The 27,483-nt window shown below is 39.0% G+C and overlaps 1 protein-coding gene across 1 annotated transcript in view; it reads left to right on the top strand.

Moving 5' to 3' along the window:
- Window positions 1-57: 57 nt before the first annotated feature.
- The window catches only part of PLBD1 (phospholipase B domain containing 1), a 36,582-nt gene continuing 9,156 nt past the window's right edge, over window positions 58-27,483 (top strand). Inside the window, exons 1-6 of the mRNA XM_085308796.1 lie at window positions 58-316; window positions 8,039-8,258; window positions 15,865-15,948; window positions 17,901-18,039; window positions 23,262-23,426; window positions 24,580-24,724. Of these exons, the coding sequence (XP_085164922.1) occupies window positions 238-316; window positions 8,039-8,258; window positions 15,865-15,948; window positions 17,901-18,039; window positions 23,262-23,426; window positions 24,580-24,724 (832 nt within the window). The 5' untranslated portion in view covers window positions 58-237. The remainder of the gene's footprint in view (window positions 317-8,038; window positions 8,259-15,864; window positions 15,949-17,900; window positions 18,040-23,261; window positions 23,427-24,579; window positions 24,725-27,483) is intronic.

The following is a 27,483-nucleotide window of genomic DNA, read 5'->3' as shown; positions in this document are numbered from 1 at the left end:
GCCGCCGCCCGAGACTCAGAGGGCAGGGCAGGGCAGGGCAGGGCAGGGGATGGGGCGGCCGCCGGCAGGCGCGGGGCAGCTCTCGCCCCGGCGGGGCCGCCCCCGGCGCTGGGCTCTGGGGCCGGGGCGGGCGCCGGAGGAGGCGGGAGCAGCGGCGAGACCTGCCCTTAGCGAGTGAAGGAAACTTCTTAAAGTCCCGCCGCCTCCTGGTGCCTGCAGGAGACGCGGCGGAGCAGCATGGCTCGGCTCGGCGGCGTGCGCTGCTGCTGCAGCTGGGGGCTCGTCCTGCTGTGGGCGGCCGTGGGGGGCCAAGCAGGTGAGGCGGCGGCATTGGGGGCGGGTGGCGGCGGCGGCGGGGCCTGGCCTCGGGGCTCCCTGGACGGGCTGAGGAGARGCTCGGGGTTGCCCCGGGCTCTGGAGCAGCCGGCAGCGGAGCCCGGCGCGGGGTTGCTCGCGGTTCCTCGGGCCGCGTCTCACTGGTGTGCGCCCCTCCGTCTCCTCTAGGCGGGGGAAACCTCTCCCCTTAATTAATAATAATAATAAATATATATATAAAAAAAAAAACCCCACACCCTGTTGTGCCTCCGTGGGAGTCCCCGGCACCTCGACCCGTCGAGAGCCGCRGCTGTCGCGCTGTCTTTGAGGGCCGGTTAACCCTCACTCTGGGGCCAGCCCTGCAGCCCAGGGAGCCTGTGGATATAAATAATTGTTTTTGTTTCAGAGCTCATACCCATGCATGGATATGAATACCATCTGGTGTTTTCTGATTAGATAAATTTATGTTGCTCTTAAAGTAATTAATTTACTAATATCTGCTTAATTTTTAAAACTTGTATTGTTTTCTATGATACAAACACCACTTCATGCTAATTTTTTGCTCGAGTTCTTTTTCATCTTATATTTGCATAATATGGTATTTTCAGCTGAAGCTGTAAGGTTACAATTAAGCTAATTCAGTACCCAAAACTTCTGTAACACTTTCATGCTTCCTCTGTTGGCTACTATATATATGTGTGTGTATATATATATATGTATATTTAAGGTTCTGCTTTTATACTGTTGTAACTGCTATGCCTTCAGAGCCAAGACTTGGATGCAAACATTTTTTGCAAATGGCATGTTTTTGGTAGGCTTCACAATTTATTGTAGAACTTTAGCTTCCTGCTTAAGTATTCAKTTTTCACCTGATTTGTTTGAGGACGCCTTGTGGATGTGGACAAATACTGTGGTGTCCAGCCATGTGCTAGAAGACATGCCAGCAAGGTGTGAACACATTTCTTCTCTTCCCCCCCCCCCCATTTACAAGTATGAAATGGATAATACAGCAATAGGAAGGATGAGGAAAAGAGTCACGGAAGATGAGAATTTAAGAGGTGCTGAGTGGTGGGCAGCATGAGAAAGTGAAGCCACTTCCATGTAAAATCAGTAAAGGTTAGGGATGGAGAGGAGGTGAGGAGAGCAGTTACTGTTTGCATTGACAGCATTGTCTAATGGGCTCTGCAGAAATGGTGAGGCAGTTGAGGAGCAAATTGCACTACGAAAACCTCACCACCTTTTGCTGCTTTCAGTTAACCCTAAAGATCTTAAGGGCTAGTTCCACTGCTCATCTAGGAAACTCGTAAGTTAATGCATTAATGGCCACAGAACAAGCCAAAAAAAAAAAAAAAAAAAAAAAAAAAAAAAAAAAAAAAAAAAAAAAGACATCTGTTGTTTTACTGTTTCCAAAATATAACTGGTATCTCATCTTGTGGACTATCTTATCTTGGAGACCTACTTTTCAAATCTTACCTGATTTGGCAAAAACTTTTATTTCTATGTTAGCAGCACTGAAGGATCATCTATGAAGCATGCATAGGAAGTGAAAGGGATTTGGGGGTATGAGGTAGTTCCAGCTAAGGCCTAACTTACTTCTCGTGTCGCAGTGGAAGTTTTGGTAGAAAGCTATTAAATAGCAAATAGAAATGCCTTCAGGCTATTTAATGAAGTAAACTTATTCCTCAACATTGTGAATTGCCAAAACACGTATTTTTTTCAGATTGGTTCATTATTCTATAGCTATAATCTGTAGCATTTCAAATGCCTTGAACATGCTTCATCATACAGTTTGGAAACTGTAGGGAATGTTCTCTAGTAAAAATCACTTAAATTTATGAGCTAGGAGATTAGTGAAGCTGTTATTTTTGTGTCTTTTCTGGATGACTCATCCTGGGGACCTGCAATTGTTTTGACTAGTTTTCTGTATCAGCTAAGCTTTCAATGTGAACATGAAAGCCATGAAGATTCAAACTCTTAATTCATAGTTTACATAGCTGAATATTGCTTCTCTCTCTCATGAAAGCCTAAATCAGAGGGTTAGGCTTCAAATAATGATAGGCCTATTAGAGACAAATGGAAAATTACTTAAATCTTAACTGTATGAGGAAATAGGATGAATTAAGGCCAATAGAATAGAAAGCTCAAATAGCTTACGTTCAAGTAGAACAAGAAAGTATTGACTGCTTTAGCTGAAAATTATGGGTTTCATATTAAGTTCTTACATGATTTAAATTGATTTCTAAAGAAGTCCTGAAGTAATTAACGTATATTTTGTGATGGATTTCAATCATAACTGTATTTTGAAATTTCAATTGTGCTTCAGAGGTATACAACCTTTCTAAAAAGGTTAGTGAGTTGTGACTGACCTGAAATTTTCAGTGGGTAAATACTGCTAATATAAATTAACTACTGAACATTCTTTCTGGGGGAGGATATACTGAGTATGAGCGATGCACAATTTAGAAGCCATGTAAAATTAGCGCAAAATTGCACAAAACTAGATCTTGGTGAAAGGGAAAGGGATAGCTTCTTTATTTAATGGAGAGCGTATAGGTGGAATTTGCCAAGTATACCTTAATATCTCTACAGAAAAAAAACTTCACTCTTTGAAAAACTACAGATTGAAAATTAACATTTAAAGACATAGCTAAAAATCACAAGAAAAGGAATCCAGTGGGTTTCCTGTTCTTCAATATTGTTCATTCTAACTTAGCTTCTCACTCTAATTTATGTCATTGTGAAGCCTGAAATGCAGAAAATGAGCAATGCAGCACTGGGAATATTTTCAATCATCAGTGGACTTAYTTCTCAGACTAAGGAAAAATATAAATATTAGTTCCTACTCCCAAACCTTGTAGCTCTTTCCATTTGTAAGGAGAAAAGAGTTCTATTTATTTCTAAATAGAAAGTCCAGTAACCTATGTAGATGTACCTTTTTTTTTKGTTTGTTTTTAATAAAGAATTTTAGGCTGGAAAAGCTGTTGTGTATTACCAAAATAATTKTATCAGTCTTAAAGCATGTAAAGAGTAACTTTTGCAGTTGTAACTTATTTACGAAATATAGGTGATAGGTTATCAAAAGTTACTCTTGTTAAATGCTCTTGAGCCTTTCCTCTGTGTTCCTCCCCTCCCCCAAGTCTTCTCTGTCCATTCTATTTTCTTGCTACTAATTGCTATTACTTTTTTGGTGTCTTCTTCAGCACCTACTTTTTGTTTTATATTCCCCCAGTCCCATTTGATATTTCCTTTAATTGTTTTCTCTAGCTTCTTACAAATGTGTGTATTCCTACTCTTTCCCACTGCCACCAAGTAGAAGACAAGCCCTGTTTCTTAGACACTCTGCCAACTCCTGTACTCRGACAAAAACGGCAGAGAGAAGATTTGGCGTTTTGCCTGAAAATCAAGYGCACCACCACCACCTCCCAGCTACAGCTGAGATGTCTCCATGTTTCTTTTTTTAAGGGTATAATCTTGGCAAAAAGCAGGGTGCTTCTCAGTTGCTGAAGAAATTCCAGCACTCTCCCAGCTGTGGTCCTATTTGTGGATTTTTATTTGGCAGATGTGTTGTAGTATTTTCATTAACATCAGGCAATTTGAGGAAAGGCTTTTTCCAGTTCTTGATAACAGTTGGAAAGGAAAAGCAGCATGTATTTTTTTGCATGCTTGTTTTGATGTTGCATTTCTGCACCATTTTTATCTCCCAAAATAAGCATGCCGGTGGCTGTGATGGAACTAGGTATCTTTGGTCCTATACAAGTCTCCTGACTTACTGGTTGCAGTGAGGTGGAAGGGTGAATCCACTGACCTACCCTGTCCCCAGGGGGTTGAATCATTCATTGCAGTAGTTCCAGTAACTAGTAAGTAGTTCCAGTGTCTGCTTCTGTTTGTTAGTTGGGTCATCTCAAGCAATATTGGATGTGGAAACTTCTCAATTTATTTTTGCTCCCTTTGATGCACTAAAGTGTCCTGGGAGCAGGTAATAGGCTAAGATACCTGTTGGCGTTTGGTCGGCTGCACCCTGGGAAATCTAATTTAGCAGTGATAACCAGGATTAGGTTCATGAGATGTTTCATTTGATTCATGTGTAAGAAGTTACCATTGCAACTACTGTGAAAATTGCTGTGTTTCTGCCTCATCCTCCAGAAAATATATATAAAAATACCAGCATTACCCTTCCAGGGAAAGGTTCGTGTTCTTCTAGGACATATATGGTGTTTTGAGTAATATGTAGTTGTTTCTTAGATATGTATATTTCATTATATATTTTGGTTCTGGATGTTTTTCTTKCTAGAAGTGGTGCTGCTAGTTTAAAAAGTTAAAATTGTAACAAGCTAGGTTAATAGAAATGCTCGAATTACAATGTAGCATAAGCTTGTTTAGGTGTATACAGACTTTAAAGTTTGTGGCTTTAGCTCCAACTGTAGCAAGATACAGGCTTACGTTTAAAAGATAATTATTATTTATATATATAAAAATACTGTTTTTATAGATTAAAAAATAAATATGCTTCCCTTGAAATAAGCATAGCATGTTCATGATACCTAGGTATTTTGACAATTTATGTCAGAGCTGGGAAAGCTATAGGCTTAAATCTTTGAATAGGATGAAATCAGGTGATGAGTGGCAGAGTTGCAAGGAACTTCACTAATAACAATAACCTACTGCCCTAGTTCCTCTTGACTACCTCCCACTTCTTCATTAGGCTGGAGGTGGCAGAAAGTGSATCATCTTCCTCAGAGCATTTCTTCTCCCCACTTTTTTTTTTTTTTAATGTTCTAACTCCTTTTAACTCACTCTTCAGCTGTCTTTGCAAGCAGAGAACACAGCCTGCCTTTCCTCTGCCCCTGCTGTGGGCTTCCTAGTCAGAATCTGCCCCCCTTCAGTGCTGGACCCTTGTATCATTTCTTTAGAGGACCTTTCTTTCCATGTAGTTAGCATTCCCTGTCCTCTTTGCATTTGCAAGCTTTAGTTTTATAAGGTGATGTTTGACTGTCCTCAGTGATGACCCTTATCAGCCTGCTCTTTCTGTAGATGTTCAGTTTGAGCAAGTCCCATGTTAATCCTTACCTTAAAGTAGCAGAATTACCACATGTATTTCTAAAAGATAGTTAAGGAATCATCACAGAAAAGTAAAATTTTTGGCTCTCAAAAAGGTATTTGAAGTCTGTCATGTCTTAGTCCTTTAAATAGCCTCAGTACCTGGCAGACAAGAAACATGTTTTCAAACATCGTGTTCCAAGTCCCTGTAATGATTTCCTTTCAAAATATAGAAGTAATAACATGCATCTGTTGTTGTTCGTGGAACTAAGAAAAATAAAGTTTTCCCTCAGTATTAAAATTGTCCTAGCTATCACTTCTTTACCTATTAACAAGTATCTCTAGTACATTATGAAGACTGACTTGATAGGAAGCAGTTATTGCTATCCTTGCTGGAATGCCAGGAAGGGACAGTTATCTGGTTGAATGACACAGCATTTGAGAGTCTAGTAAAATGGATTAAAACTGACTTAAAGCAATTGAGTAACTCCTGTATCAAAAAGTGGTTAGTTGGAGAAAGTTTAGCCCTTAGAAAATAGGTTTGCTCTTTTCTCCCATATGAGGAAAGGCTGAAAGAGCTGGGGCTGTTCTTCCTAGAGAAGAGAAGACTGAGGGAGGATCTTACCAATGTATATAAATAATTAAAGGGAGGATGTAAAGAGGATGGGGCCAGACTCTCCTCAGTGGTGCTCCGCAGTAGGACAAGAGGCAACAGGCACAAGCTGAAACACAGGAAGTTCTGTCTGAACATAAGGAATAGGAGCTTTACTGTGGGGTGGGTGACTGAGCACCGGAACAGGTTGCCTGGAGGGGTGATAGAGTGTCCATCCTTGGAGATATTAAAAAAACTGTCTGGACAGCATCCTGGGCAACATGCTCTAAGTGAACCTGCTTGGGGGGGGAGGAGGGGTTGGACTAGATGATCTCCAGAGGCCCCTCCCAACCTCAACTGTTCTGTGATTTTTATTCAAATACTTTATGGATCTCCATAAAAGTCTCTTCTTAATGTTATATTTTAGAGTACTGAGTCAAATAGGTGCACTCATTTTGAAATCAGACTAAGATGCTTGCCAAAGATTTTGCTTGCAGCTCTTTAAAGAGCAATAGATATTATGCTGATGTTGTGTTGCTTTTCTTACAGTTCCAGTTATCATAGCATGCATACTAAGATCATTGAGTATTCTGGATAGTCATAGAGTATCTAGTTACTCATAAATGAGTATATARCTAGCTATCTACTTTCAGCTGATATGGATGTGGTGCACAAGATTAATTGTTGTAAGGAATAGTAACCAAATAGTAACCAAATTGTATTTTCTTGTTGTAAACAGGCAATGTTAATTGCCAAACACTGGAGACAGGCTGGGGAAATTGAACATCACAGGTTTCTCCATAGGTGTACAATGACCCTTTTGAGAACTTAAGGGATAAGCTCATAATTCTGGGAACTTTGACTCATGACTTTGGAACTCTTCTCATTTGTAGTACCGTAGTAGTCTGAGTTGTGAATTAGAGATCTGATGTAACCAGGTCCAACCTTAGGGAAGGCTGAATGACTTTTTTTTTTTTTTTTTTTTTTTTTTTTAGTAGTTTCCCTTTCTCTTTGTTATTGAACTTGACAAAATAAAAACTTGACTAATTCAGAGCATATATTTTAAATGGCAGTCTGAGGAGAATTCTAGAGCAGTCTAATGCCCAACTTCCCATCATCCCTCTTCATTTGATGCTCTTGTGATCTACTCTATTCCTATTTGGGTTTGGTGTCTTCTAAAGGATTACAGTTTTGTGGTGCTTTTGCTTTTCAGTCTCACATTCCCTAAATTTTAATCATCCTCTTGGATAATGCCACCTTTGGGATTAGTTGCCCAGGAAGATGATTTAGAAAGCCTWTGCAGTCTTTTGAATCTTTAGGTGGAAAGCAAATTTGACATGGCTATAATCCCTTCCAGTTGCTAAGATATGCTGTCTTTTAAAGTTACATTCAATAAGATTTGTATAAATTTTCTCTTGGGCCAGGTAAGGGAACACTTTTGTAAACTTTATGTCAAGACTCAGCTATGTCATGTTTTATACTGAAGGAGTTGTAACTAATTTCTTAAAGAGTAACATAAGAGTATTTAGCTGTTGTCCTGGTAAAACTCCAGTTAGTTCTCGTATCACTTTCCAGTATGTTAACATCAGTATCACTATACACGGTGGAACTAAACATACAGAAAACAATCTAATTAATCTTTTAAATTTATTCCAAGAGTGTTTTTGGCATTCGTTATTGGATAGACAATACCTGCTTGTGCTTCCCCATAGTAAGTCTTTCTTTTAATCTTGTTTTGCAGCAACTACTTTGTTTGTTCTCAGTCTTTGGAAATTCTGCAGATGAGACTTCCAAAAATGTGATAGACTAACCCATTCAACTCTCTTGCCTAAATCTGCATACAGCTATGCAATAACAGCTAATTAACGATGCTTGGAACTAGAAACCTGAATTGGAACTACTAGCTTGAAAATTGAAACATTCTGTACATGTTGCAATTAATTTTCTGATCCCTTCGATCTTCTGTGAGAGGCATCACTGTTCAAGTGAAATGAAGTTCCTATAATACCTGTTGCTTTTTCAGGTGTATTGTAAGACTAATTTTCCTTTTTTGTTTTGTTTTATTTCCCTTGCCCCCTTCCCTCTTCACCCTAGAAATCCGCTATGCAACTGTGTACTGGAATAAAGCTGAGAAAACTTTTCAGGTCAAGAATACACTGGATCGAAGTGGAGATGCCTATGGTTTCTACAACAACACTATACAGACAACAGGTTGGGGAGTTCTGGAGATCAGAGCAGGCTATGGCAGTCAGACTTTAAACAATGAAGATATCATGTATGCATCTGGCTTTTTGGAAGGGTATCTCACAGCTCCGTAAGTAGCCCAGGAAGAAACTCAACTTGCAACACTTCCAGTTGGTTTCTGTACTAGTTTTTTCTTCTCCTTAATTTAAGTCCATTTAAACTAACTATACATTTAGCAGTTAGGTGCATTCTTTTAATTAGTAGCAAGTATGAAGTATAGTATTTTTATTACAGGATGAAGATGTGGTTTCTGCTCTGTGCACTTTCCTCCTCATCCTGTAGGTTCCTCAACATCTTGRTGAGATAGAGTACTGTATCTGTATTACTGATTAAGTAACGTAATCACAGAATGTGCATATATGTAATGAAGTGCATAAGCCCTGTGTTGTAAGTAGTTCCAAAAGGATACTAGTTATTTCCCCAGCTTATAGGTAGGTGGCTGACCAGCAACAGATGAAATACTTGAGAACTGTTCAGGCGGGGAGAGGTGTGGCTAGCAAAGGCTGCAGGACTGTCTGAAGGAGCTTTTTCAGGAACCACAGTCTGGAAACTGCTAGGGAACAGACTGAAACCTCACAACAGGGTGAGATGTGTAGTCTGTCTTGGACAAACTTAAGTTATACTGATAGGCTATGATGCAGACTGGCCTTGGTCTAAAAGGTTTGATGTGCTCCTGAAAGGACCTCTGGAGAGGTGAGGGACTGAATCTAATAGTGCAAATCTATGGAAAACTATCAGTGTTTTTGTACTTGTTATGAATTCACAGCAGCATGTGTTGGGTGTGTGGTGGTTTTTGTTTTTAACTGTTCTTTTACTGCCTAAGTGAGAAGGCAGCATGAGACTGTAAGATACTAACTAGTGGGAAATACTTGGTGCTGCAGCAAAGAACATGATGTGGCTTGGAGCTGAACAGGCTCCATCTATTCTTCTATTGCCCTAGTCACAGCAAAAGAAAAATTCCCAAGTTCTGATGCATATTTGGGCAATAGTTGGGAGATGTTTGTGATGAGTGCTGTGACATGAATTTGGCTTTACCAGCTTTGCTTCCAGAACACTGAAATACACTTCCATAGGCTGCATTTAACAGGCCAGCCTGGGGGATTTGTTGATGCAACAGTTATGTCAAATGTGACTCCTGGACAAGATAATATTAATGAGTAGTAAGACATTTTAGATCAGTTAAGATTTACAGATAGTTCTTTGATCATATAATGTGTTAAAGTTACTCTGCAGTAGACTTTTCTGGAGASACAGCTAGGTCTCTGGACAAGAATATTATAGTATGCAGGAAATTGAATAAAGTAATATTTGTCAAAAATAAAACACTTTGGCGGGACAAGGAAGGGGGAATTTTAGAGTTCTGAGTGCACAGCATGTACTCCAAGCAGGAAGAGAAAGGAAGTGCATGTAAGAGATTTAAATATGTACTATTAGATTGTGGCATGTGATGTCAATTTTACATATTATTCAGTCAGCTTATGTGAACTGTGTTTGGATCTGGTGTTAGTATTACATCAGAATATTTTGTTAAAATTTTTTGTTGTGCAACTGAATTTCACTAAGGCTGTACCTAGATGCATTCATCTCTAAGTGATTAAGCTCAAGCTCTGTCATAGCATGGACTGAGCTCTAAGTAGTAAGCCCAGTCAGATGGGAAATGATGTTCTAGTTGCAACAAATCTCTTCTTGTTCCCCCTCTGCCTCCATACCAGACTTAAGTCTTCCTAGCTGTCTTTTTTTTCTTTAAAGACCTATTCTTTTAAACGTGGATTGAATGTGGAAAAAAGTATTTGCAAGAACTTTATTGCRTGTCTTAATCTACTTGCAGTTTTAGGGGAGGGAGTTTTTCCTATGTTTTTCCACATGTGTTAAGTGAAGTTTCACCTAAGTGATGGTTCTCCAGGCTTTTCCCTTCTCCAGGCAAGGTGCTTATCAGGGCTGTTTTCCAACCCTATTTGTTACTGCAGTGCTGATAGCTCCACCACTGAGCAGCCCTTTGTCCAGAGGTGAATATAGTGGAAATAACAATGAAAGAAGAACTGGAAGATTTTGAAAATGAAATTGAGGGTTTGTATTACTTAAAAGGTTAGGAAAGCAGATGAGACCTGTTTCTTAAGCAAGCTGGGAAGCTCAGCTGGTTGAAAGTGGTTTAAGAATGGGTTAAGATGCAGAAAGAGAAATAATWAAAGCCTTTCTTCTTTTGAGGAAATTTTTTGAGGAGGTCACCGAGAAATCTTCTGACCGTACAATAATTGAAAATGGTTACCATTACTAAAATGACTATCAAATACTATACATACCATTTGAATTTAGTTTTGGGCTATGTCTTTGCCCATTAGTACATCTGTGACTGCACTGGGAGCATATTCCTCACTGAAGGTTATGAATATCAGTTGTTATTGTCAGGTCTTGTAAAGTTATTCCAGATAAGAGGATTTTTCTGTGAAGGTAAGAATACCTACCTAAAATGGGCTAGTGAACAGAGATGAATTTGTAATATGCTCCACTGAGCCTTGAAAAGGCAGAAATCTTACTTCAGTATTTACCTACAAGACCTTGGTATGTCTCTCCTTATTCAATAAAGTGCAAACTGGCAGATCCTCTTTCACAGTGGGTTTGTGATTTGTCAAACCACAGGAATAGTGAGAACTTGCTGAAACTCAAAGACTTTAAGTTTCTTCTCAAAATCTTCTTTCTCCTCCTTTCTATTGCCTAAAGATTCAGAATCCTAATTAATGCTAAGGCAGATGTTCTTTTCCTGGGACAGTGAAACAAGTCTTCCATATCAGTCTGGAAACAGTCCGTCTCAGGCTCTAGTTCCTATCTCTGTCAAACTGCCTGGCATATTCAGGCTGCGTTCAGGGAAGCTCTTTAGCACTATCGAGACTTCTCTTATGAGAAGCTGTCTTTAAAAGCCTTCAGTAGTCTCCTTTTGCACGCATCGGTGCCCACAGCAGCTCCACAGAGCTCAGTGTCCCCTTTTAAGGGCTATCCTGTCCTAGTAACAGCAGGGAAGAGTATAACAATCTGTTCCAGTGTGCCGAAAGCTTTATTTGCATCAACAACACTCCCTATCAAACACTGAGCTTCAGGAATACTATCTACATTGACTGGCATGCTTCATTACACTAAAGAATATGTAGATCCTAGTTAGTTTTCTTCATGAAAATCCTTTCAAAACAGCAAGTTCAGGAGCTGTTCTGCTACATCCTACTCTATTATTGCACAGGATAAGGGAAGGAGATATCCTGCTATGCTTTCTTAACTACTTTAGCTATTATGAAACAAAATATTTCACAAAGCGAAACTAATACTTCACTTCCCCTTGAAAGAGCATTAATTTATTTCTGCCTAATTCCATATCAGTACAGTCAAAGTTCTGCTGATTTGACAAAACAACAGAAACTAAATACTTGCCCCTCCCCCCCCCTTTTTTTTTTAAAAAAAGAAAAGAGATTGTGTCCAAATCTCATGTAGCTTAGTGGCACAGATTCTAGGGAACAGGAGGAAGATGAGAAAGGAAGGGAGACTAGGAGCGGGGAGGAAGGTAGTAGTGTATTTCTGTGACTACTTTTGGGTTTCCAAGCTCTCAGCTCAGATGAGATGAATGCTCCCTGTTTATTAATAAACATATACATTGTAGTCCATCTGAATAAAATAGGCATATTGGATTTCTTCACTGGGGGATCACAGAGCCACTTTTGGCCCAAACTAGGAATTTTTGCTTTGTAAGTTGTTTTTAAAGGGGAGAAAAAAATGCTCCAAACTTTCGAAAGTGAAAGAACCTACAGTTTGGTAGCTATCTCCTTGTTTGGGCAGCTAAAACAAATGCTCTGTCATGAGTGTGTTTGATCATCTTTGGGTTCTCTGAATTCATCCTCAGAGCTGCTAGCTTGCATATCCTAACTGAAGTGGGATTGTATAGCTCTCCCCTGTGAGACCCAATCAGTCATCATTTCTGTGGCTGCACTGCTCTGCAGCTTGGCTTCAAGGGTGGATTTGGAGTGAAGATAGACACTTGACATTGTGTGCCTGTGCTGTACAGGCACCACCATGACTGGCTCTAGCACAGCTCCTGAAAGGAAGACATTAAGTAAGCTTGTTGAATGAGGTCTCCATTAGTGTATTGTTACCTACAGTCTGGACACCTCCAGAGTCTCCAGCTGTCTCACTGCCATTTCTGGCAATGACTTCAGTAAGGAGAAATGACCCAAGGTACCTCCTTGAAGAAATTCTGGAGTCTTACCAGGAAGAGCGCTGATCTCATGTATGGCATTGACACAGAGATACTTTGGAAACCTGAACTGAGGTCGAAGCACAGGTTCCTGCGGAGGCTGACTGGCTACCAGGAGCTCCAGGGCAAGAGTGTTTGCAGTTCAGAGACTTCTAGGAATGATCAGCTATTTCAGTGCTTGCATTACACTCATGGCATGAAGAAGGTTTCTATACACAGCTGGGCCTCTTGATGTAAGCGTAATAGTGACAAAATAGTTCTTTTAAAGGATAAGTTTTTTTTTTTTTTTTCCCCCTCCTTGGTGGGAAAACAAGCCCAATGCAGGACAAATGAACTTAAAAAAACAAAACAAACAAAAAAACCCCCCAAACCCCAAAAAAGACTTCTATCTCAGATTGCTGGAAAGAACTCATCTCAATTATAGCTTTATAGATATATGGTGTAAAAATCAATAGCTGAGCTAGTCAGATCCTTTTACAAGCCAGGATGGGAATACAGATGTTTCTAGAGCATGATTCATCTCTTTCCAGTGTAGATACCTGATTCATATAATTACCATCTATTTTGTAGGCATACATAGTTAGTGGTGGGATAAATCCTATTCCTAATGTCTGGAGATCCAGACATCAGTATGTTCTTATTGCAATCGCTCACCTCTCTGGAAGGACCAGTCCTATTATCTAGCCAAAGTTGCTTACTCTGGTTTTCTTGGATTTGAATTCCCCTCYGCTGCTACAGAGGGAAGTATTACTGAGACCTCGCTTCCTTTAGTCAATGGCAGAGCACATCCAAATCTGTGACATTAAGCACATACTTTTAATCAGTTCCAACCAGAACATGCGAGGTGCCTAAGAGCAGGATTTAAATTTGAGGCATCATTAATTGTGTTTTTTTTTCTTTTTTCCTGATATGACCTTAGCTGACCTAAGTCCTGTCATGCTCCTCTCTAATTTGAAGAAATAGAGCTCTGCTTTACTGGTTTTGTACTTCTAATTCTTGTCGCAGCTTCATAATTGGCTTGCATTTAGTCTTAGAGTTGCAAAGCCTTACTGTACTATAATGGTCCACTTTACTTCAGAGGATAATATGCTTATGAAACATGGAAGCCAAACACATAGAAGCTTTGTTAAAGAGAAGAAAAACAAAAGAAAACACAGGGCATTTAGGAGAAAAAACTCAGTAACCTTGGGCATTTAAAAAATAAAAATRATTTCTTGGCAATGTCTTCCCTCTGTCTGCATGATACAAGAAGGAAAGCCATTAAAGACGTTAGTTTCAGTCCCGTGGTTGTGAACTAACCTAGTCCCTATGTCAGTCATCACAGCTGAAAAGTACCACTAGTGTAACATCTGCCTTGTGTTGCATAGCCTTTGAGTGTACTGAATAAGACACTAGAGCTGATGGTTTAACCTAGAAGCCTGGTCATCTGTCTTGTCCTAGGCAGTAATTAGGGTAGTATCCTGGGTGTTCTTATCCTCCTCGGTTGGCTTTTATCCATAAAAGACTCTTTCATGCTACTTGCTCAACTTTTCTAGTCCCATCAGAGCTCTGACTTGTAGTATGGTGTGTCTTACATGATGATTTGCTTCTAACATTACTTGGGAATTTTGTTTTCTGAATTCCCTGTGACTGCAAAAATGCAGACTATTGRTCAGCCTCTTCAGCTTCCTTACACTCTTCAAGAAGTGTGCTATGGTTATGGCATGTAGTCTTGTTAAATAAGAAACTCAGAAGCTAAAACTGACTAGCATAACTACAGTTTCGTGACAGATGTAATCAGATGCAGATGCTGGAGATTTTGCTCCTACCTCTACAGATCCTGTCTCACTCCACAGGTCCTGCTCACTCACTTGCAGCTGCTCTGACACTGATCCGGTCCTTTTGTGCATTGATTAACTTTCTAACCTAGCAGAAATCTGCCTTCTTGCACCAGCTCTGGTGCTTATCTGCTAAATGATAATTCAATTCCAACTGCAAATGTTTCGGAAAAATAATTCACTTTCTTGCTGGGTTAAGCCTGAATGCTGTGCAGGTCATTTAGATTCTGTAGCTGAGGGGGTGCCAGAGCTGACATATGAAGTAACAGCATCACGTAACCAGGTGGTATCTAAGCAGCTTGGAAGAGGGAAAGGGGATGAAGGACTGAAAGAGAAGGAAGGAGGTCAATGGTACAGTATCTTTAATTCCCAGCAAACTGCTCAATCATCTCTGCTATAGTCTTTAATTATGCCCAAAGAGAAACTGTAAATAATAGCTCCTGTCTGTACCCCTCCCAGAGGAAGTTGCCCTCATAGGTTTTAATTCAAAGAATTCTGTCTTACTGGTGTATGCTTTCCTTGAGGCCAGTATCCATTTCTTAGTTCTGCTTTTTCTCTCTCAGCATTTGATAAGAGCTAATTTTACTGATGAGTGATGCAGTTCTACCAGCTCCAGRCCTCGGCAAAATAATTTCCTGCTGACCTCTAATTAGAACTAAACAACCTCTCCCCCTGCCTTGTTTGTTTGTTTTTTAAGATTTAGTGACTGAAAACACCTTGGTTGGTTTTCACCCAGATTAAGAAATTTGATAGAAAAAAATTAACGAAGTGAGAAAACAGAAAAGTTCTATCTTGGCTTGATACAGACATCTTCATGTGACCTAAAAATGAAGGATATTTTAACTTTTGGGTTCCTGAGCTCTTTTTGAAGGTTAATTTCATCTTGAAATGTGCAGCATTTCATTTTGAAAATCTTTTCTTCCTCTTTATTAATGGGAATAAAACAAGCTTCTGAACTCAACAAAAATTCAAATAATTTTGTAATTTTGTTCTCCAAAATGCTGATTCAAGTTACAGCTGACATCAATCTGTATTCTGAGGGAACAAGCAGAATCAACTCTTCATTTCTAAATATACACTTTAAAACAGATACTTAGCTTAATGGGTAAGGAGAGAATACTTGGTTAATGGTAAGTAAAGCTTAGATATAAAACTGGATTTCTCTCTCACTATTGAATCAGCTAATTGTATACCTTTCACCTGAATGCTTTCTTGGTTCCAAATGGAACAGATCTCCCACTAAACCATTTCTTTTGTGCTTTAAATTAGCATGCTAGGAATTCCAAATGCTGCTGGCCTACAAACATTCCCTAAACTTGAAGTTTTATTACAAATTTTAGTTATGTGAGTTTAGTCTTATTCTTGCATCTTTTTCCATTGTACAGCAGTTTGAGCAGGTATTGAGCACATAGCAAGGCCTTTTATTTTAAGTTTAATTTCAACCATTTGTTACCTTTGCTGTTTGTTGTGCATTAAAGATGTAAAGGTATTCCTCTGGTTAGGAAAAGATGACTTTGTGGACTGTACTGCTCATCTGTCAATGCTTGTTGACCAGTGGGGCTGTAAGGGAAAGGAAAGGGAAGATAGATGCAAAACAGTAATTTTTGCTGCTCTTGTTCTTTCAGGCATATGTACGACCATGCTGCAAATATGTATCCGCAATTAATTAAGAATCCCACCATTCGAAGCGGAGTTCAGAGTTTTATGGCGTATGTATTAAGTTATTAGAAAATAAATTACTCAAAATTTTGGGGACGGAGAATGACAGATTTCTTCTTTTTCTTTTTTTTTTTAAAAAAATCTTCTTTATGGGCTGTAGAAAATATTTGCTTACTTTCCATCTGATTGCATGCCGTTAGTATAAAAAAAATTCTAAATATGCATAAAGAAAAGCAGAATCTTTAATTCTGCTTTGAATTCGTTGAAGAAAGTTTTTAAAACTATCATTATGATGGGATAAGGCCAATGAATTCTGAAGCTTATTTTAATCAGCAGCCTTTTCAGAAGAGCTGGTATTTTGAATGTTATACTGAACAGTATCATCTCTTGGCACCTTAACCTTTTTAGCACTGTGCGTCCTTTCATTGCACTGTTAGGTTAGCATTTTGTTTGTTATACCACTGAAATAAATTTTGTGCTAATCCAAAAGCCTGATTCCCTTTTCTCTTCAGCTGTATAAATCAGAAGTAATTCTGCTCAAATAATACAGTTACACTGATGGGAAATGACAAGTGGGAAACGAACCATGCCAGGTACTGAGAGACGTAGCTATGATTACCACCTTTTAAAAATCTCCTTAGACTTAAGTTTTCTTCCATTCCAAACACTTCTGTGAAACTTTGGTTGCATCTGTAGATTATTTTTTTTTCTATTTTCCCCTCATTTTGTGCTTCTCATATGGGAATGTGTATCTGATTATGTATGCAGCAACAACAGAGTTATGAAGTCTATTGTTGGTAGCTTATTTGAGTGAAAAAAAAAAAAACAACACCTTGGTGCACACTATCTGTCCTTCTATCCTTCAGTCTTACTGCTCTCCTTGTGAGAAAAATGAGGTAGTCACATGTCTAGGCATATGTTCTGTTCCAGAATTATTTGATGTAGCAACTGTATCCCCAGAGATGTGTTGATGGGATGACAGGAGCAATACTAGATGRCATTGTTATCATTTTCCTGTTTGCCTATATCCTAGACTTCTGCAGCATTGCTTTATTTTATAGAAGTCTTGTTATATACTGCCTCATACTGAAAGCCTGCAGCCTTGAATGCTGTGACATATGTCTGTTTCTTCTGACATGCTTCTTACCTCTTGTGACTTTGAGAAAGCAAAATCTGGCTGACTTTGTGACTCATACACTGCTATCTGCTGGAAGAGTTTGCTTCCTTGCCATATTCTTTCACTCTTTTTTGCTGTCATAAGCAATGCTGGATAGATACAGAACTGGAGGCCAGAATCTGGTCCTGACTTATTCTAAYAACTGTGGTTCTTTTATGGCCCCTTGACCACCAGCCAAAGAGGCAATTCTTGGAGATCCTCATAATGTTGACTGTTCTTGCTCTAGGGTTTGTTCTGCTTGTGTTGCCTCATGCCATAAACATGGGATATTTGACTGGTAGCCTATTGACTGGATTTGGCCCACGGAATTATTTTGTTTGGCCTTCCACTTTTCCTCAGAGGAAGATAGCAATGGCTGTTGGACAGTGTTTGAACACCAACAGCAGAAAGCTTTCAATGCACTTATACCCAGGAGAGGGATATAGGCACTTTAAAGGTCAGTAAGTTTTATCCTAAAGTAGGCAATTAAAGTGAGTGGTTCATCTGACCTATCGAATGCTGTTTCCCTTTACTGACTGTAAGGGGAGGTTGGATCTGACATAGGCAAGTCCCTCGTAGAGGTGGCATCCATCTCGTTTGTTTATGCTAAAAGTGGTGTGTGCCAGAAGAAGTGTACTACTTTGAGTACATGCATGGATATGGACATTTACAGCTAGAGGATATAACTTTCATATCTACAGGATCTCCAGATTGGATTTCCTTCAAAACACTAAGAAGGTTGGATCACCTGGGTCATAATTCAGGCCTATGTTTGTCTCTCCCTGCATTACCAATTATACTCTAAAACAAAAACAAGAAAACCCCAACCTGTTTGTTCCTCTGCAGGAAACAAGATCAATGGACAAGACAACAAATCAGAAATAATAAAGATGACCCCTTTTGGAGGCATGCTGGCTATATTATTGCACAGTTGGATGGTCTGTACATGGGAGCCCTCGAGTGGGCTAAACTACACAAACAAACAGTAAGATTGATGCATCTTTTTTAGTAGTTTGGGATGGGATGTCAAAGGAAGTAGATGTCAGTAGAGTAGAAGGAAATCTGCTATTAATAAAAGAAGGAAGATAATCTGTGGCAAGTATTCTTTTTGCATGCCACTCTACAAAAATTCCAGTGGCTGTTCAGTGTAGATAATGTAACTGATCTGCAGTTACATGGCAGTAATGCTGGAATGTAATGGTAGCACTGGAACAGGTTGCCCAGAGAGGTTGTGGAGTCTCCTTCTCTGGAGATCTTCAAGGCCTGCCTGGATGCAACCCTGTCTAACATGCTCTAGGTGACCCTACTTGAGCAAGGAGGTTGGACTAGATGATCTCCAGAGGTCCCTTCCAAACTTACAGATTCTATGCAGTGATGTGACAGAAGTCTTCCTCTGAACTGGACTTTTGGAATCTGGGGCTCTTACATGCTGATGAGATTGGCCTTTTTTTTTTTTTTTTTTTTGTATCTAAGTGCAAATGCTGGAAGTACAGACACCTGCTAAGGTGCCTGCTGTCATCACTTTAAAATTGTTTTTGAGCAAATTACCTTCTGTGTATAAAAAGTAGCTGTAATACGAATCAGCAAGTTGGGAGCTAGAGCTTTTGTTTTTATTTCCAAGCATAATATTTCCAACCCTAAAAGCCTTTAGATGTTGGAGTATGCTTTTCGTTGCTCAGTGTCTTCTCCTTTTCTGTTTGTTCTTTAAGTCTCCAGTAACAAAATGTATGGTTAGTGCTGTGGCAGGCCAAATGGAGTGTTTTTTTTTTTTTTTTTTTTTTTTTTTTTTTATTTGTAAAGAAGAACTATTTCTAAGGTACCTCTTTATTTATCATTTCTGACTTCTGTCCTTTAAAGTTAATTATTGTTGAATAGTAGATTTTACTGAATATTCACTTTTTTTTTTTTTTTAGTTCATACTGGAAATTGTAATTACTCTGTTCCAGATCATCAACTTTTGAGCAATAGCAGAGCTTCATTAACTCTGCTGCAGGTATGGTAATTTATAGTGCTATTGCAATATGTCTGATAGGTTTCTCAGTGTGAAATTGATGATTCGAGCAAGTGCAGTTGACCTTTTTGTCTTGGCTTAACCATATCATGGCTGTAGAGAAGTTGGGGGTGCTGAATTATAAGCTGAATTTTACTAAAATACACAGCTCTTTCACGTGTAGAACTTCTTCTGGGGCTTTCAGGAATGGGAACTAGCTTGAACTAACAGGGAAAGGATGGTGTCTGTTCACAATAATGAAGAGATCTTTCCTGATTGGCCTGAATTGTAGGGAAGATAGTAAGAAATGAGAAATTTTCCCAGAAAAGAACTCAAATTTCTTTCTGTAACACCTGTGTCTGAAGAGCCCTGTGAAGGTCCTCATTTTTGGGGGGCTAATTTAGAATCTTCTAGATAGGGCACAAAATGCTGGTTTTTGTTTGAGCTATAGTCTAAGAGTAGACGTGTCCTATCTATAGTGTCTGTTCTGTGATAATCATTTGTCTAACTGTATCTGGTGTCAGAAAGCATTGAACTTTGAAGTGACTAAGTCATTCTGACTGTCTTTCAGTCAGGACATTTTGTATGCCATCAGCATGCTTGTGTAAAAATGGTGYATTTGATGCATTCAAACATGTAGTACAGGCTGAAATAACTGTATCCTTTATTTTTGAATTATATGCAGTGATATATATTTACGTTCTCAAATATGCCTGGAGCAAATGGTGGGATTTCTTTCTGCTCCTTTCTATTGAAAATTTTGGGTTTGGGCAGTATTGCCTATATTGGGTCTGTATCCTTTTATTCAAAGGAAAAAAATCTTCCCCATCTGTGTGTTTGGCACTCAAGGTGGTGCTGCTGTTTGCTTTGTTTGCCAGAGCCAGTAAGTTAACATTAGTGTCTTGAGTACAGTTTGGACAGCTGCTGTGCACCTAGATTTAGGATTTCCTTGGCATCAAAATGGTACTTGACAGCTTTGTAAGTGTACACATGGTTCCCTTAGTTTGATACCATTCTACTTTTCAAATACTTCCAGGGGAGTAGGCCACAGCATGCTATTTGTGTACGTATTTACTGCTGTTTGTATCTCCTTCAGAACATAAAGAGCATGAAGATTACCTCTCTGACCTTATACAGACAATAAAAACACATGTAGGTAGGATGTTAGTGAATAGTATTCTAACTGTGACACAATCTGAATACATTTTCATGCTAAAGTGTGGAATTATTCCATCTGGTTTAGCAACATTTTAATATAAAGTAAACAAACCCAACCCTTCTGTCAAGACAATTTCTGAAGGAGGGGCACTCAGAGAACATTAGGCCTTTTCATCTGCCTAATGCTCTTCCTGTGATTAATCTTGGGCTTGTCTACACAGGGAAATTACTCTTGAAAAGGAGGTGTAAGAGTTTTAAACAGTACGAAGATTCTGGGACAGCCCTCAATTTGTACTTCCTTATTTTGTATTGAGAATACTCCACAAGGGGAAGTTACTAGAAAACAATCATTATGGAATAGGTTGTCTATTCTATTATCCCATGTAGACCAGCCTCTAAGGTTGGTTCTGTTAGCTTTTAAATTTTCTAATTTTATTTGTCCTTACAGCAGACAGTAAACTTTCAACAGGAAAAGAAGGCTCACTTTGATATTTGCTACTCGGAGGGGGCTACTCTAGAGAAGGTGCCACGTATTCTAGCGAAAGATGTTTTTTCTGTTGTCCTGCCTACACTTCCTCACTGTTTGTCAGCTTAGCTTATGMCATTCTTCAGGATGTAAACCATGCATACAAGGAGTTTTTCTGTCATTGATATGGGAGAAGGTGATTAGAAAAGATCATAATATGCCCTATTATGGATCCTGTTTAACAACTCCTAGAAGAGGCTTCTTTGTATATTCAGAAACTCAGTAACAGCTATTTTTAAGCTGAAACTCTCAGTCTTGTGGGAAATGCCTGAGGCTTCTCTGAGATTCCCAGATTTGGCCTGTATTACAGACACAAAGCTTTTGTTTGAACGCATTGCTTTATTGGGACTCCAAGAAGTGCACTGTGCTCGTTGGATTTCTTTGATGTAACTTAGCATGAGACAGCCTTAAGTGTAAAATCAGGTTTATCCTAGCGAAGCAAAGCAGTGAGTTCTTGAATGAGTTCTTTGAAATAAATTGGAGCAACATTTCCTGAAAAAGCAAATGAAAAAATAATTCTAAAGGGTGCTTAACAACTTAGTTCCCTTTTTATTTTGCTGGTATTTTAGCAAGTTTTGAGAGCTGACAAGCTTATCTCACCCAGTGGAATACTTTGAATATATGTAATTTTTGCTGCTTTGTTCAAGAGGGCTTTTCTTCCCACCCTCTGGCCAGCTTTCTGTGCTTATAGTTCTGATAACTTCTTTATCGTGTTCCTTCTAGCTTGAATGGGCTCCATAGTACTTACAGCATTTTTGCCTCTCAGAGACCATAAGATAATGCATAAATATGAAATGTTTTTTAAACATATACAGGTAATTCCAAATGATGCTGTAGCAGGGCCAGTGTGGCTATGTGTAGATATTGTAGTGAAGACAGATGTGTAGATATTGTAGTGAAGACAGGTATTATGGAGGAGAATATGGAGTAATAGCTAATAAGAGGGCAAGCAGAATTAAAATTCCTTGAGGTTAGCTGAGCGTTCTCATATGCAGTCTTGCCTACTCCTCTGCTAATGGTACTGTTTACTGGTCACTTTTCTGCCTGAATTTTTGTTTGCAGTTATGTTTGTGTAAATTGGATGTTGGGAAACAGCTTCTTGCCATTGTGTGTTTGGCTTGCAATTGTTTAAATGCAGCTGGATCACACATGGGGAAAAATAGTACTGAAAACTTGGCAAGCCTCTCTATGTGGATTCCCATGAGATAACAATTGTCAGGACATTGTAATAAATGTTTCATACCACTTAGTTACTTAAGATTATCCAAAGGTACATCTCTTGATTTTTCATTTGCTGTGGCCTCTGCTGCACCCTGAATGTTCTTTTAGCAAAGATATGATGAGCTAAAGCAATGTAACGTATGTCAAAGTTTGATTTGCATCTCTTCTTTAAACTATAGCTGCTGTTAGGGCCTTATGCTGTATATGATCTTGGTTGTGAGACTGATTTGTGTTGGTGAATATTATGTGAAGGTTTAATTCCTTCCCCTGGGATATATGCACTAGTTTACATTATTTTTTACTTACTGGTTATTCTGTCTGCCAGAACAGCAGATGGATAATGCAGAATTCAGCCTTCTGAATAAAAAGTAGATGTTCTCTGGATTTGTCACCTTTCATCTCTTCCATCTCACTTAACTCCCCTCTTCCAAGATAAGTCAGCTTTATGATTTAAGAAGTGATTTATACTGCAAGAAGTGTATTCCTATGCTGTATGATTTATGTCCCATTCTGAAAATACTAATCATATGCCTGTAGTGATCTATGTTCTGTCTTTTTTCCTTAAACTTCACTTTAACAAAAGGCATGGTGCAAGAACAAACGGGAAAGATTCAGAATATTCTCTTAACAGATGAGGTTAGACCAATGTTTATTATTTGTTTTTGAACAGGAGGTAAGAGAAGCTTCTGAAGAACATGTTGCACTGTGAGCTGTGTGACAGATAACCCTGGCTAGCTCCAACCAGAATGGGATTTTGAAAACTCTTAGTTGAGTGCCTTTTGACTGACTTCCTCTGTTCTGCTAGTTTCCATACTTGTTTAGTATGGCTAATATATCTCACTTCCCTCTTTTGTTTCCTTCTGCTCATCCCTGAGGATATTTTAGTCATAATCTTCATAAAAATTTGAGAGCTCACCTGAATGTTTTTTAAAGTAAGGCTTTCCAAAGGCATTTAGATAAAGATATATCTTTTTGTTCCAACCTAGTTTAACAGTAGCAGCAGACGAATTCGTACGCTGTTTGCAAAGGTACAAAAAGGTCTTACAACTTGCTGTCAGCTTCTTCTTTTTTCCTCAAAAGCATTGGTACTGATAATGTCACTACACTGGAACAAAGGCCAGACCCTTAAAGGTAATCTGAGTGCCAATTCCACACTGAGTTTTAGCATCTGGGCCTTGTGATATTTACATAAAAGAGAAAACAGAAGAAGTTATCTGAGAGTGAAAGAAAAACAAATTCTAACAGCTAAGATTGTATTGATACTTCTCTGTCTGAAAGTGTTTCTGTGGTCTCTCTTTTTTTCTTTCCCCAGCCACTGAGCATCTTTGATGTCCATTTTCTAAACGCAGTTGGTGACCTGCTGGACCTCATTCCTGCATTGTTTGAGTATTCTGCACGGAGCGGACAGTGCAATGTTGAGCCAGGAGGCCATGGGAAGTATCAGTGGGATATGGGTCACTGCTCTGCTCTCATCAAGGTGAGTACCAAAGATGTCATTTCCAGTGAGTATATTGATTTACAATATAACGAGTCTATGTTTCTGTTGTATTAACTGKTTTTTTGCCTGTGCATAAAGGGCACAGACAATCAAGGCCCTTCGTGCATGTCGTTTGTGCCTCTAGGATATTGAGTCAAATTTTGCTCGCTTTGTGTTCAAGAAAAACAAATTGTCATTGAGAAACTGCTGGAATCACTAGGGAATGGAGAGAGATGGAGAGCAGAAGAGTGATATGTTTTGCTGAGCTGATTGATAGGATAGCATGAATGCCTACAAATAAATTAGGGAAATAAGCAGGGCAGGAAGGAGGAGGATTTCTTAAACTAAAGGGCAGCGCTGGCACAAGAAGAAATGGGTGTTAGCAGCTAAGTTATGAATACAGTCTGGCAATCAGAAGGTTTCTAGCTGTTAGTAGTGGCACTTTGAAACAGCTTTCCAATCACAATGACAGAAACTAACACTTTTCAGATAATATTTAAGCATCTGATACATCATGGCCATGACTCTTTTTTTTTCAGGGTTGAAATTATCAATAATTAGAATATGAAGACCTCATGTATCCCAGAGCAGCAATATTTGCTTTAACTAGACAAAATTTAAACATTTACTTACAGCAACAGACTTTTAAGTCAACAACAAATTTTAGAACCAGAGAAATGCTGTGGAAAAGATATCCTGTCAATGTGAATTTACTTTTCAAAATGGATTTGTTTATCTTTGCTTCCGTACTTTAAACCCATCCAGAGGAACTTTCACAGAAACAGCATGTTCTAAGTTAATGTTGGAGATTGTGGAGAGCTGAGTTGAATATGTAAATGCAAGTATTCAAGAGGAAAACAGGGATACAAAACTTACCATGTGATGCAGGTATCCAAAAAAACCCCTAAGCTGTTTCATTTTGAAAAATAACAACTAATTATTTGAAATAGCATATTGGCAAGAATTATTCCTAGAGGTTTCAGAAATTCATTGTTAAGTACACAATTAAAAACATAAGAATCTGCTCATTCTTGAACAAAGCAATTAATCAAGCTACTTACAACAGGTTATTTTCCCAGTTTCTCTGAAGTATGAAACATGCAGTGTGTGGTAGGGCCTCAAAATTGTTCATTGTTCTGCTTCCATTTTCCAGGTTCTACCTGGATACGAGAACATCTATTTTGCCCATTCCAGCTGGTTTACATATGCAGCCACACTGAGAATATATAAACATTGGAACTTCAATATAGTTGATCCAGACACTAAAACCAGCCGTGTCTCATTCAGCAGTTACCCAGGTAAGGTGAAAAAAAAACCCCAAATTTAGAACATCCAAGATGGAAYGGGCTTTTTTACTGGCTTTCGGATGTCTTGACTGTAAAAACAATGGTACCAAAAGAAGCACTGAGTTCAGCCTACCTTAATTCTTTTTTTTCAGACACTGAGAGGGGAAAATGTCGTCTTTGATTTTCTCACTTGAATATGTTGTTGTTGTTTTGTTGTTGATTAATAGCCTGTAGTTCTCTGAATAGCGCTAGTTAAATATTCTACTATCCCTGGCACAGCCATGCTGCTCTGAATTCTGCTTTTGTTGTCCGCAGTCATATGAACTGTTGAACTTCCCCTCACCTGGCCTATAGCATTGGCATGTTTAATGATAATAACTCAGTTTTGAACACTTCTGTTTACCATTGTGGCATGAGTCATGCTGTAATGTGATTGTTAGAGAGTATGCTACACTGGCCATTTGAAATTGTAAAGATTTCTTTGCTGTTGGGTTAGCAAACCTTCTGCTGATTTCCCCCTCTCCCCCAGCTTCTCTGTAGAGTGTAGCAGAGGGGAGTATTCTTTTTATCCTTAGTTCATGTGTTAGTAATATAGCCAGCCAGACTATTTATAATCTTCCTTGGAAAGATTTGGCAGCATATAGTATTCTCAAGTTTCTTGGGAAGAATGTTAGCAATTGCCAGCATTTAATTTTTTAGTGGTAAAATATGGATTGTTGAATTAAAAAAAAGAAAAAAAAAAGACTAGGGTAGAACAGTGAACTATGAATGTGGAAAAACTAAAGCAAAATCTAAGAATGTCTGAGTGTGTTAGCACTGCACAATTTTGAAGGTCAAATTTCAAACTCCAAAATGCTCAGTCAGTCAAATTTTAAAATTCTTTAAAGTGAAGTATATGCCATAGGGGAGACTGATAAAATTTTGCATTAGTTGTTGATTGAAAAATGTGCTTTGATTAACTGCTGTGGTTCCCTTACTACAAAGGTCTGTCATGGCAGGGACTCCTGAAACTGTGACTAAAGAGCATTTTTGAAAAGCAGCTGCATTCATTGCAGGTTGAAAGCAAATATTTTTCTGTAGGATTCTGATCCTTCTCAGTGACTCTCAAGAATGCAACTTTTTCTGAAACTGGGATTTTTGCTTTGATGAAGGCGCAGAGGTATTTTGGCCAATGCCTGTAAGTGTACAGCCTTTCAAGAGACTGTTATCTCTAATTCCACTAGAGGAGTTCCACTAGCTTGTTGCAAGGAATTTTGACAAACCTGTGTTACCTGGTAGAATGCCAAGGCTTCTGTCTGAGCTGTCTGTCACTGATAGAAATTTATTCTGGGTCTGGTATCTCCTAGAAAAAATACTATTGAACATAATACTCTTCTTTAGGAGAATGTGGCTATGTTTCCCAAATGTTGTATTTTGTATCATGCTGCAGATTAAAACTAGGGATCAGGATTGCCCATGCAGAGCTTTTTAGTGGGTGTAAATGCTGATGTCTTTAAGTTGTTTTGCTCCTTTTATGGATTCTTCACATAGAATGAAATACAGGTCTTCTTTTTTGACCAGGTTGATCAAGGACGTTTCAAGGGAGGGTATCAGAAAATTGTCTACTAACATGCTGAAGTAGTCAGGGCTTGTTCTCTAACATACAAAATCCAGTGTACTTCCTAAGACTGTTGGGACCTGCAGAGAACTTTTAAGAGATGGCTTATTTTAAAGGTTGATTGTGCCAGGTAGACTCTGCAAGRATGGAGTAACTTTACTTCTACCAGCAAAGTTTGGTAAGAACTGTGTAACAAAACGTAGTTTCCATGGCCTCAGTGAAATTTGAGAGACCGRTGGTATGCAAAGTGCACTTACTGGCTCCATATACCACAAGCGCTAGACAAGCATGATCACTGGGGTACAGCAAACTACATATGCTGTGGACATAGTGCACAAACTTGCAGTTCTCCAAAAGATGAACAAGCTCTAAAGCACTGGCCTGGTAATGATCTAGTGACATTATACAGGAAGGAGGGAACTGGCAAATTCTTCTGCTTCATACTGTGTTGAGATGGAGCCTTATATTTTCACGACATCTGACCATGGAACCCACAAGTCCTCTTCATGGCTCAACTTGTCAACTGTAATTTCTCCCCGTATGTGAGCTCTCAGTCTTACTCTCAATCTTGATAGATACTAAGAACTAGAAAGAAAGTCCTAGCTAGTAAATGTCCCTGAATAATAACCTAAATGGTCTTAATGGGCATAGAAGTATTGATTTTTGGTCAGAAACGAAGAGCATTAGAAGAGGCAAGTATTCCTCTAAGCTGTCAGTGATATTCAAATGAGTAATTAATAGAGTTCTGTCATCCAATAGCATGGATATAAAGCAAAACTCTTTTGCTGTCCAAAGTTGCAATAGAAAAGCTTGAAAAGCTTCAAGGAGATGTTTGCCTTTGGGGAGGAGTGTGTCATCCTCTTGATTTCTCCTGGAGTCAGACAGTCAAATTGTCCAGATTGTTTGCTTATTTACTGAATTTCAAAAGATGAGCTCATATACTACCAAAATTAGTATTTGCTATGACTCTGTTTAGGTGATCTAAGACTATTCCCTAACAACAATGCATGTCAGCACGCACATTACAGTACAGCTAGAGGGACTTGCGCTTCCTTACATCTGCTGAGATTGAGTGGGCAGGTAGGAGGACAGGCAGGAATTGCAGGCTCCGATCCTGCTTCCCCAGCAGTTCCCCAGGTTTCTGCTAGCATACTCCAATGTCAGTGTTGCCGTG

This window comes from Rhea americana, unplaced genomic scaffold (genome assembly GCF_003343005.1).
Source record: "Rhea americana isolate MKP2758 unplaced genomic scaffold, rheAme1 scaffold_281, whole genome shotgun sequence".
Lineage (NCBI taxonomy): Eukaryota > Metazoa > Chordata > Aves > Rheiformes > Rheidae > Rhea > Rhea americana.
This window is presented reverse-complemented; position numbering and strand designations above follow the sequence as displayed.